General features: G+C 36.5%; 2 protein-coding genes across 8 annotated transcripts in view; one reads left to right on the top strand and one right to left on the bottom strand.

The window, feature by feature from the left end:
* Positions 1 to 797, top strand: part of LOC133175068 (band 4.1-like protein 3) — a 41,303-nt gene extending 40,506 nt beyond the window's left edge. For all 7 annotated transcript variants that reach the window (XM_061310183.1, XM_061310178.1, XM_061310182.1 and 4 more), the window contains one exon: positions 7 to 797. The gene's annotated coding sequence lies outside the window, so the exon portion shown is untranslated. The remainder of the gene's footprint in view (positions 1 to 6) is intronic.
* Positions 798 to 6,389: 5,592 nt separating this feature from the next.
* Positions 6,390 to 8,610, bottom strand: LOC133174838 (nipped-B-like protein). Its single transcript, XM_061309936.1, has 2 exons — positions 8,379 to 8,610; positions 6,390 to 8,249 (listed from the first exon to the last, which is right to left on the bottom strand). Exons 1-2 carry the CDS (start codon positions 8,397 to 8,399, stop codon positions 6,954 to 6,956), a joined length of 1,317 nt encoding a protein of 438 aa, XP_061165920.1. The 5' UTR covers positions 8,400 to 8,610; the 3' UTR covers positions 6,390 to 6,953.
* Positions 8,611 to 12,223: the final 3,613 nt, after the last annotated feature.

The raw sequence follows: 12,223 nt of genomic DNA, 5'->3' as shown, positions 1-12,223 counted from the left end.
TTGTAGGTTAGATTTCGAGCATTCGTTAACCTCTTGTACAGGTGTAGCCAGTTATCAGTGCCTATTTCGTTGCCAGTCCTCTCCAGCTCTGCCTTCTTTACGTCTCGTATTTTGCTTTTGAAGGACGGAAAAAAGACAGTGGACTCAATGGTCACTTTGACAGACTATAGGAAATAATTGCAATAAATTAATATGTATGTGGCATAAAATCATGTTTCATGTGTCATATATAATTTGTTTCATTTGACATTATATAAAGAGACTTCCTGCCAGAAGATAATGGAGAGTTTAAGGTAGTCTCTCCCTGACCTTTGTGTACTGAAGTCAGTTGCCATATGATGGTATCAGGCCCCGTTTGTCACACCTTACATCTCCAGGGCTGAGAGATTATAATGGCAGCTATAGGGACTACATCTTTTTTTCTTTGATGTACATTTTTTAATCTCATTGGCATTTTAAGTAATGTTTTAAATGATGCAGAAAAAAATGTTTTGCAAAATGCTACATTGCTAGATAAGGTTTGTTAAGATTTTTTTATTTGCTGAATGCTTTATTTATGATATGACTCTCTGACATTGTTTATCTTAAAGATTAATTTTATGAAGACAGAATATGTGTCTGTGCCAGGTTGTCCAATTTTATTGCTTCTGTTGCTATTTTTAAGTCCTAGACTGTATAGCTGCAGTCTTATCAGAGACTTCTGCTTTTACATCCTAGACTAAAATTTTATGTAGATCATCTTTTATACATGTATAAAATAGGAATAAAATTCATTTCAATAAAATCAACATTTTAAATTCTGTTTTGTTTGTTTGAGATGCTTTGATGTAGTGTTGAGGATGCATCTGGCTGTATTTTAAACTCAACTGAGCTGAAAGCTTGTGAGCTTTTCTGATCAAATTTGTCTGTCATCAGTCTGTTTGTAAACTTATCACATTTTCCTCTTATTCTCAAGAACCACTGGGCCGAATTCAACCAAACTTGCATCCTTGGATAAAAGGGGTTTTGCCTTGTTAGCTCTCTCTCTCTCTCTCTCTCTATATATATATATATATACTAGACAAAATATATACATGTATATATATTTAAATGAAGGGCTCTATTTCAAGGAGAGATTATTAAGAATAAGTGAAAATTTAATGGCATCTTTCAAACAAATCTCAAGAACCGCTGGGCTGAAAAAGCGTAACTGTAACTATTGTGAAAGCTTCATTACATAATGTAAATTCCAGTGTGTTTAAATCGTGACCCCCAGGGTAGGGTGGGGCCACAATTTACATAAGAATGAATAGGAAAAAAATCATTTAAAATTGATAATGAAGAAAGCAAATTCATTATTAATTGTCATATTAAAACGGAAGCATCCTTAGTTAGATTCAAGTTTGTTCAAATCATGACCACCCACCCCCCGGTGTAGGGTGGGGCCACAATATTTTTTTCAATGATATGGGAGAGTTGTGCATAAGAGATGGGTTGCTCCACAGTCTAATAGAAAGAATGACAGTGTCCTTGTTTTGGGAAACCCCAAATATCTGTTGGAAACGAAAAATGGCACTATGTAATACAGGCGCGGATCAAGGGAGTGGGAGGGTCAGGACCCCCCCCCCCCCTTCTGGAATTTGCAGAGTTATAAAAAGGATGTACCGGTACTAAAGCAATTAAAAGTGACCTTGGATCACCTCCCAGAAAACGCGGACCCCTGTTTAGTTGGTAGGAAAAGTCGGACATATGAAGCTTGAGAAATGAAATGGAGCGGCTAATTCCCCAACCCACATTTCTCTGAATGTGTCAGTGACTGCGAGTCTGGGGAGGGGATACTCATAGTAATTTCGAGTTAGATACCATGTGTTATTATACTTTGGTTAAAATATTTATTTCAGAAAAGTGCCTATGAATCGACCATAGGAAAAGTAAATACATATAGAAAGAAAACATGATTAAAGAAAGTCATTTTCCCTGTAGGAAATAATGTGTAATTATTACATTTTCAACAGTGAAATACTGTGATTTATTCATTGAATAAAAGTGATATTCTCTCACAGTGTGAAAGGATACCAAAGTGATATTCTCTCACAGTGTGAAAGGATATCAAAGTGAGTAGAATATAATTTCTGGCCTGTAACAAGATTGAGATAGAAACTTAACCTCTTGACAGAGATTAAAAGTGCCAATTTTCTTCCAAAATATGTTGCTAAAATCCATGTTACAATGTTTTCAAGCTATGACTTCTCAACTGCTACAAACTATGACGCCACAGCCTATGACACTAGTACTGTGTTAAGAAAAGACAGGGACAAAGGGAAAAATCAAAGAAAATGTAATAAACAGAAAATTCAATGTTTTGTAAATGAATATGGAATAACTTTGTGTTATTTTCCTAACACAGAGTCATAAGCTTGACGTCATAGTTGAGCGGTTGAGACGTCACAGCTTAGCAGTTGATTACATATTTGGAAAGAAATTTGCAGTTTTAGCTCTATCAAGATGGTTAGTTACTATCTCTCTCTTATGACAGGCCAGAAATTATTTTTTTACTTACTTTGATATCCTTTCACACTGTGAGAGAATATCATTTTGGTACCCTTTCAAACTGTGAGAGAATAACACTTTTATTCAATAAATAAATCACAGTATTTCACTGTTGAAAATGTAATAAAATGCTTTACTTGCATTGGTCAATATTTTAATGAGCTACGATATATGCTCGTACATTCACCTACAGCCAGAATGGGAGAGGATCGTATACATTTGGCCGTGATTTGCGACGATAGAAATGGACAGGCATATATCCTACAACCACTCTAGAGACGTGGGCAGGGATATACTAGTACATCAGCCACTCTAGAGACCTTACATCCACTTCAGGGAGGTGGACAAGCTTACCTCACAACCACTCTAGAGAAGTGGACAGACATACCTTACAATCACTCTAGAGACGTGTACAAGCATACCTTAGAGACACTCTAGAGAAGTGGACAGGCACATCTTACAGCCACTCTAGAGAAGTGAAAAGCCATACCTTTCAGCCACTCTAGAGACGTAGACAGGCTTACCTTGCAGATCTTCTAGAGACGTGGACAGGCTTACCTTACAGACACTCTAGAGACGTGGACAGGCTTACCTTACAGGCACTCTAGAGAAGTGGACAGGCATACCTTACAACCACTCTAGAAAAGTGGACAGGCTGACCTTACAGCTACTCTTAAGAAGTGGGCAGGCATATCCTTCACCCACTCTAAACAGTTGGATATATGCATATCATACATCCACTCAAGAGAAGTGGACTGGCATAACAACCACTCTAAAGAATTGACAGGCATATCCTACAGCCACTATAGAGTAGACAGGCATATCCTACAGCCACTATAAAGTAGACAGGCATATCTAACATGACTAACAACCACTCTTAAACTGACAGGTATATCCTACAGCCGCTATAGAGTAGACAGGCATATCTAACAAACACTCTAAAACTGACAGGCATACCCTACAGCCGCTATAGAGTAGACTGGCAAATCTAACAACCACTCTAAAGAATTGACAGGCATATCCTACAGCCCTTATAGAGTAGACAGGCAGATCTAACAACCACTCTAAAGAATTGACAGGCATATCCTACAGTCACTATAGAGTAGACAGGCATATCTAACAACCACTCTAAAGATGCGGCAGACATATCCTACAGCCACTGTAGAGTAGACAGGCATATCCTACTGTCACTATAGAGTAGACAGGCATATCTAACAACCACTCTAAAGAATTGACAGGCATATCCAACTGCCGCTATAGAGTAGACAGGCATATCCTACAGCCACTATAGAGTAGACAGGCATATCTTACAGCCACTATAGAGTAGACAGGCATATCTTACAACCAGTCTAAAGAATTGACAGGCATATCCTACAGCCACTGTAGAGTAGACAGGCATATCTAACAGCCACTCTAAAGAATTGACAGGCATATCCTACAGCCGCTATAGAGAAGACAGGCATATCTAACAACCACTCTAAAGAATTGACAGGCATATCCTACAGCCACTATAGAGTAGACAGGCATATCTAACAACAACTCTAGAGAACTGACAGGCATATCCTACAGCCACTATAGAGTAGACAGGCATATCCTATAGTCGCTATAGAGTAGACAGGCATATATTACAGCCACTGTAGAGTATAAGGCATACCTAACAGCCACTCTAAAGAATTCACAGGCATATCCTACAGCCACTGTAGAGTAGAAGGCATATCTAACAGCCACTCTAAAGAATTGACAGGCATATCCTACAACCACTATAGAGTAGACAGGCATATCTAACAACAACTCTAAAGAACTGACAGGCATATCCTACAGCCGCTATAGAGTAGACAGGCATATCCCACAGTCGCTATAGAGTAGACAGGCATATATTACAGCCACTAGAGAGTAGACAGGCATATCTAACAACCACTCTAAAGAATTCACAGGCATATTCTACAGCCGCTATAGAGTAGACAGGCAGATCTAACAACCACTCTAAAGAATTGACAGGCATATAATACAGCCGCTATAGATTAGACAGGCATATCTAACAACCACTCTAAAGATCGAAATATTAGGCATATCCAACAGCCGCTATAGAGTAGACAGGCATATCTAACAACCACTCTAAAGAATTGACAGGCATATCCAACAGCCGCTTTAGAGTAGACAGGCATATCTAACAACCACTCTAAAGAATTGACAGGCATATCCTACAGCCGCTATAGAGTAGACAGGCATATCTAACAACCACTCTTAAGAAATGACAGGCATATCCTACAGCCGCAATAGAGTAGACAGGCATATCTAACAACCGCTCTGAAGAATTTACAGGCATATCTAACAACCACTCTAAAGAATTGACAGGCATATCCTACAGCCGCTATAGAGTAGACAGGCATATCTAACAACCACTCTAAAGAATTGACAGGCATATTCTACGGTCGCTATTGAGTAGACAGGCATATCTAACAACGATTTAAGAGAAGTTGTCAGGTAGATCTTACAGCCACTCTAGAGAAGTGGACAGGCACAACCTACAACCACTTTAGAGAAGCATAGACGGTCATATCAAAGAGCCGCTTTAGAGAGGTGGTCATGTAGAGCCCACAGACCCTCTTTAGAGAAGTGAACACGCATAGCCTACAACTTATCTTTAGAGAAGTGGACAGGGATATATCCCTCAGCCACTCTAGAGTAGTTGACAGTTAAAGATTATATCGGTTCTTTCAAAGAATGAACTGGCATTGCCTTCATCTACTTTTTTGAGAAATTGACTGGTATTGCCTTCATCTACTCTTTTGAGGAAATGGAAAAGTAAAGCCTTGACATAAATGTAGACTTTGCCTGTCTATTTCTCTTCAGAGAATGGAAGAATTCTTTTTCTTTTAACTGAATAAACGTATTTTTTTTTTAATTTGCAGATTTAAAAACCATGTTCATTCCCTGAAATAAGACGAAGTAATTTGAATAAAAAAATTGCAATATTTTTCTTTCATTTTAAAATAATCTTGACATGCGCCGGCCCTTTTGAGGGTTTAGTGATACTGCATTATTAAGCATATTTCACTCCGCATTTATAGAATATAAACCGTTCATTTATCATTAGCAATACTATTGTATATGTCCATGTACTCCGACATATTCTATAAACTAAGATACCCTAGTCTGTAATTTCTTAATAAAAGTATAAGATGGCATTTTAAAGCACGTGTATTTGATATATTTCTTGTGCCATAATTGATTCAAACGCCACTTATAGTCGAGGAACTATACAGTCGATCACTTTGCTGGACTCAAGTAAAATATCTGGTAGCTTCAAATATACTTAGTACTTAATAGCTCGATCAGCATACTAAAGACTCGGATTTATAACTCGATCATTATAATAAGGACTTTGATTTATAACTCGATCATTATACTCGTAATAAGGACTTTGATTTATAACCTCCATCAATATTATAAAGACTTTGATTTATAAATAACAATTAGGACTTTAATTTATAACTCGATCAGTACTGATGATAATAAGGACCTTGATTTATAACTCGATCAGTATAATATAGACTTTGATTTATAAGTCGATCAGAATAATAATTATTTTGATCTTTATATCGAGCAAAGAAAGGGTAATATTTGTGTTCAGTGAGAGGTCAGTATATAATGACTTACAGACAAATGACCATGAACTGAGAGATTTTGAACCAAGGTCATCACAAATCACCTTAAACGTGGAATTTTTTGGACAGTATTATAAATATATTCTACAAACATGTGTAATCTAACAAACATGTGCATGCACTTTATAAGAAATATTTGTCTAACACTTTTTTAAAAAAATATCTAAAAATTAGAGGAAGGAGACACTAGTAAAAGGTGTTTTAAAATGTAATTTCTATAGTACGTAAATGATAGAGTACAAACAATTACATGTACAAGATATACATGTATATATACATCACCATTGTTACATATACATAACAATCTTTTTAATTAATCTGGATACGTATAAGCTAGTAAGATGTATATATGTAAATTATCATTATATATCGTCCGAGCTAGGGATGTTATATAAAATATCTTAAAACTCCTGCGGTGACAAAAATGCGAATTCATGTACATATGGAATGTTTAACATACAATCAGATTAACCTATAGATCTATATTGCACTCTCTATATATAAAGCTTGATTCGGTCACGCGGACTTACACAATACCCTGTAGAAGTTATAACACATCTAAAGAATGCTGAGGTCATATTGCCGCCTATAGAATTTCATCAAACCTTGTCAAGGATTTCAACAGTCGTTTAAACAAGTTTACTGATATGATTGAAATAAATAGGAATAAAATTCTTTAATTACTCGAGTAATTTTGGATATATATTTTATACCGTAGTATCTAATGTAATATAAGCTTCCATGCATAAAAGAGAGCTATTTCCTTATCACACCTGTGTACCTGCCGCTAGCCTGGCGGTGTGGGGGTGGGGGTGGAGGAGGGAGGGGGTAATCGTCTCTAGACCGGGGTGCTTTTGGGAGTTGACTGTCAGGCATCCAGCTCTGTATGTCGTCGTATCGATCCCTTGGGTCGGATGGTCGTTCGGGCAGAACCCTGGGGCCATAAGAGGGAGGGTCTGGTAACACCCTTGATGAGTACATCCCCCTATCGTCTGCTCTCCGATCAGGCATAACCCTGGAGGAGTACAGGTTTGGCTCCTCAGGCTCCCTCGGTTCTGGACGGGGTCGTCTGCTCTCACGAAGGTCTTGTCTGTAGCTGCTACTGAAGTCGTAAGCCCCGCTCTGTCCCAGAGGGTTTGGTTTGAAGTCGTCTTGTCGTCTGCTTGAGGATCGGAAACTGTCTGGAGGTTCATTCTCACGATCCTGTCTGCTACTGTCTCTCAAGCTCCGTCTATCGTCCAAAGTCTCCCCGAGTCTGTCATTCCTGGATTCTCCCATCCGCTTCTGACTTTCCTTCAATCGGTTGTTTCTTGTGTCTCCTAGTCTGTCATTTCCAATGTCTTCAAATTTGTAGTCGTTTCGACTTTCCCCCAGTTTGTAGTCGTTTCGACTTTTTCCAAATTTGTTGTCGCTTCGACTTTCTCCAAGTTTGTAGTCATTTCGACTTTCTCCAAGTTTGTAGTCGTATCGATTTTCTCCAAGTTTGTTGTCGCTTCGACTTTCTCCAAATTTGTAGTCATTTCGACTTTCTCCAAGTATGTTGTCGCTTCGACTTTCTCCAAGTTTGTAGTCGTATCGACTTTCTCCAAGTTTGATGTCGTCTGGACTTCCTCTAGACGTGTCCTTTTGAGTTTCCGAGAGATAATCCGTTTTTTCCGGAGTTTCCCTGCGATCAGGATTTTTTTCTGAGTTTAATCCTAGATCTTCTGTCAAATCTTTCACAATCCCTCTTACTCTAGGTAATCCAAACACAAAATAAGAACTTCCCTGTAGACCGATCATTGACTCACAATACTTCTGCTTCAGAAGACCCCCTGTCTTCTCTTTCTTTGGGTCTCTCAGAAAAGTGGTGACGGCGTTACGTTCTGGTGCAGGGGCTGGAGGATGGGACTTGTCGGCAGACTTGTGGGTGTCCATGATGTCGGCCACAATTGCAGAGTTGATCCACACCCGACATTCCGTCCACTGGAAGAGTTTATCTCGCGCCATCATGTCCACCGCTGTCCGCTTACTGTTCGTGTCAAACCGGGAATCAGAAGTGGTCGGCGACCTCTGAGGATAAAAGAGAAGATGGACTCAGAACAATTATAAAAAAGATGGCCAAACAGGAAGTAAATCTCCTTTAAACTGTTGACAGTAAATATATACCTTACCTGAGAATAATGAAGTTAATTAACTTACCTGAGGATTTGTCGGATACATATTTTACTTCCTTCCGTAAATATATTCCTCTCCAAACTAATAGACTATCCCAACCAGTTACAGACTTAAAATGTCGTTCATGTTCGGCGAACGGCAATTATGGTTTTACTGCGCTGTGAAAATATTGTAATAGGTGGAAAGAAAATACACACAATGTATTTAAAGATCCAGTTGCTTTGTACGGGTGACTGTGTGCCGACAATCGGATGTAACCCCCCGACGTTCACCCAACCAGATACGCCGACCGCTTAGTCCTCCATATTGAAAGCAAAGACAGATTTTTATTTATTTTTTTTTTTTTTTTTACACTTTATTTTGTTACTAGTATACAAAAAGAGAGATGTTCCACCTGTCAGACATGAAATTTGTGATCAATAGCTTCCTACATGTTATATGTTATTAGTAATTTATAATTGATTAGTCTACATAGCGCGATAAAAACCGCTCGCACGGAAAAATGTAAACATTTTGCTTTGTTTCCTGGAGCATGTTTTCCATTCTTATTAAAAAATATATGAAGCAACAAAAATAAATAAATAGATGAAAAAATGTTTGTAAAACGTTCTGAGAATACAGTAGCCATAAGGCCGGTGTGCACTTTGGCTAAAGCTGTTATCAATCGATCGTGCAGGGTGTTCTATATGATATTTTTTTTTAAGAAAAGGTGATTGGTGAAAAATGATGTTTACAGAACAGAACAGAACATTTATTTTCTATAATTTAGAGCCCATAACAGACAAGTATGAATTCATTACAATAATAAAGAAAAGATATGCCAATGGATAGTATAACAATTTGTAAATGACATTGCTCATTTCAACAATAATATTGTACTATTTCAGTTAAAATGAATATTATATATAAAAGTGTATGGCTACTACAACATGTTATCATTTATGAATTTGCCCACAAAATTTCTAGATCTTTGTCTTCAGTATTGAGTAACCAAAAAAGTTTTTGTTCAGCATCTAACGCCGAGAAATTTGGAAATTTACTTTGTATTAACTGAAAAATTCTTTTCTTTTATGATCATATTTTTTTTACATGTTATCAAAAAATGATTTTCATCATCTACACTGTTAAAATTGCATCTATTACATAATCGATCTTCTCGAGGGATGTTGGTAAATCTTCCCACTTGCAATCTGTGACAAGAAATTCTTAATTTACATAGAGATTTTCTGTGATGAAAAATTTTAACTACTGATAAATAATTCTCATAACCCCAATTTTGTTTTTTACATATGTGCTTAATTTACCATCAGTATGACTTTGTATGTTTACGAGAACAAGCATCATTCAGAGAATGTGAAATTGTTTTATATCTCGAATTTTCAAGTCTATATTTATACGGATTGACGAAAATTGTAGACGAGGTCCACTTCTATTTAAAGGCTTGATCCGAAGTTTTTAGTATAAAAACAAATTAAAGGCCTAACGATTGGTATGAAGTATTATACATGTCATATGTCAATCAAAATACGACCCAATGTTAGGTTGTATTTGCTATACATACATGTATGTAACAAGGTCATTATAACGATCACAGAATTTACGAAATGCTGACTTTAAACGAGATTGTTGAAATATCTGTAATGTTAACTAATTTTTCAGTAGCCTGTCTCGGTTTAAAAATTGATCGTACTCGGAGCATGTTCTTGAGTAACGAATAAGTTGGGACACATAAACGTCGTATGCGGCTGATAATAAAATACTAGTATTACTTTATTAATAAAGATTTGACGATAGAAAAGCTGGTCATCTCGTTTATCATACAGTTTAGTTGGCCCTTATCGTCTAAAGTCAGTAAAAGATCCAAATATGAAACAGATTTGGCAGATTCTGTGGTGTCTTTTAATTCGAGTTCACAGGGATAATTATACTAATATCGATTCGACATATGAATAGAAGTAACTATTGTTAATTGATAGAACGTGGTCGATATATCTGAATGTCGAGTTGAAGATCACAGCACGTGTTTTCATCTTCTCATGTATAAGTTGTAAATAAATTCTGCTTCGTAGGGGGGGAAAAACAGGTCGGCTAGTAAAGGAGCACAAAAAGCGCCCATCTCATAATTCCAACAGATTGTTGGAGGACCTGATCTTCGAAGACTACATAACTGTTGTCAATGAGGAACTCCAGCATTTTTTTAAAATATCAACTTCAGAGTACTTATGTGTAGAATCAGTATTTTTTTTTAACAAAGTTATTTTGTAGAAGACCATGCAATCAATATGAAAATCAAGGAATTATATTTTTACTGAAGAATCATTTGTCTATGAAATCAAAAGCCGTCTTGTTTTTAATGTATTGTGAGAAATAAAGTGAAGAAAAGTCATGCGTTTTGATGTTATTGACTGTTGAAAAAAGTTTCCCCTTTACTGTCCATTGTTCTATTGTATTATTGTATATACTGATAAGCTTAACGTTACAATAAAGAAAGAGTGTACTGTTAGTTTAATGCCAAAATGGACGTCATTTAGACCACGTAAATTGAAATACTGATCTTTTGTTTTTGACTGTCTATTTTTTTTTTCATGAATGAAAGTTCAATCATGAAAACAAAAAAGAATAAAATCTTAATTATTTTATCTGATTTGGGGCGGGGGGGGGGGGTTTACATTTATTTATTTATTTTTGTTAGAGGAAATGGAAAAATCGCATTTTGGAACTGCATATAAATTTGTTGTTAATTAATGCATAAAATAATGATCTACATGCAATTAAGTAGGTCAAAAAGAGCCAGGTATACATTTTACATGTGTAGTACTTTAATAAAAGAAATATTTATGAATAATGAAAACAATATTTGTTAAAGATATTTTAAATCTATGGATAAAATCTTTAAAAGAAATTACTTCTATAGAAAAGAAATGTTAGACAATCATAAAGCATATCTAAAAAAAATTGAAATGAAATTGTCCTTTATATTGCAGGGCCCAAGCTTATGTACGCATCGTCGCACTGGTTTTTATTTAAAAAAGGACGTAGGCGCAAGAGTCCGAGTCTTCGTCAGCATGAACGATTCCGCGCTTTGGAAAGCATTTTTAAAGAATAAACAGGAACTCTAATAAGCTGAAATAATGAAATGAATATTAGAATTCACAATGTACTGAAAGTTACTCCCCCCCCCCCCCCCGGCGACATTTTGAATTAACATCAATAAAAGACAAACACAAGGGTGAAATCTAATGGGTTCTTCTTATTTTTCTTTTTTATTATTTATGCTGTGTAACTGAAACCAAACCAAACCAAACAAACAAAAACCTATTTTTTCTGAATAAACTGGGAAATTTAGGGGAAAGGGGGGGGGGATTCTACATGTTTATACTGTTATCTCACTCATTGAGAAACACCTTTTCAATATAGTTGGCACATGACTTCATCTTCACACACACTTTTTTTCCAACCAAAAAAAAAAAAGACATTGTCTTCTCAGGAGCTAGGGTGTTGAAGTACATGTATTTGTCATGCATGTATTTCCACCTAATTAAAAAAAATCGTGTACACCGAATGAGAACTCCCTAGAGATGACATAAAGTACTTTTTGGGGGGGGGGGGGGGGAGGGGGGAGGTATTATGAAGAGTTGAGACAGAGTAGGTGTGTCAAAAAACTGAATTTTCATTGGTGGAGTTCTCATGAAAGATGTTTTGCTATTTTTTTTTCACTCATTTGTCATTTATCATTCCTAAACTAAATAACTATGTATCAAAATAGTTAATCTTTCTGTTTTCTAACGTTGAACTGACTGTAAGTGACGCAATAATGTGTTTTAAGATATAGCGGAACAGAATTGTGGGATCCGCGCCCATGTGTGTCT

The sequence above is a fragment of the Saccostrea echinata genome, unplaced genomic scaffold, assembly GCF_033153115.1.
Source record: "Saccostrea echinata isolate AGI-Se365-2 ecotype Australia unplaced genomic scaffold, CSIRO_AGI_Sech_v1 ptg000060l, whole genome shotgun sequence".
Classification (NCBI taxonomy): domain Eukaryota; kingdom Metazoa; phylum Mollusca; class Bivalvia; order Ostreida; family Ostreidae; genus Saccostrea; species Saccostrea echinata.
The sequence above is the reverse complement of the archived record's forward strand: the minus strand, read 5'-3'. Positions and strand labels throughout refer to the sequence as shown.

Excerpts from the sequence above, each read along its gene's own strand:
- LOC133174838 (XM_061309936.1), bottom strand. The coding sequence starts at position 8,399 with ATGTATCCGACAAATCCTCAG. Across the intron at positions 8,250-8,378 it reads TGTATCCGACAAATCCTCAG|AGGTCGCCGACCACTTCTGA; the intron begins GTAAGTTAATTA and ends TTTTATCCTCAG.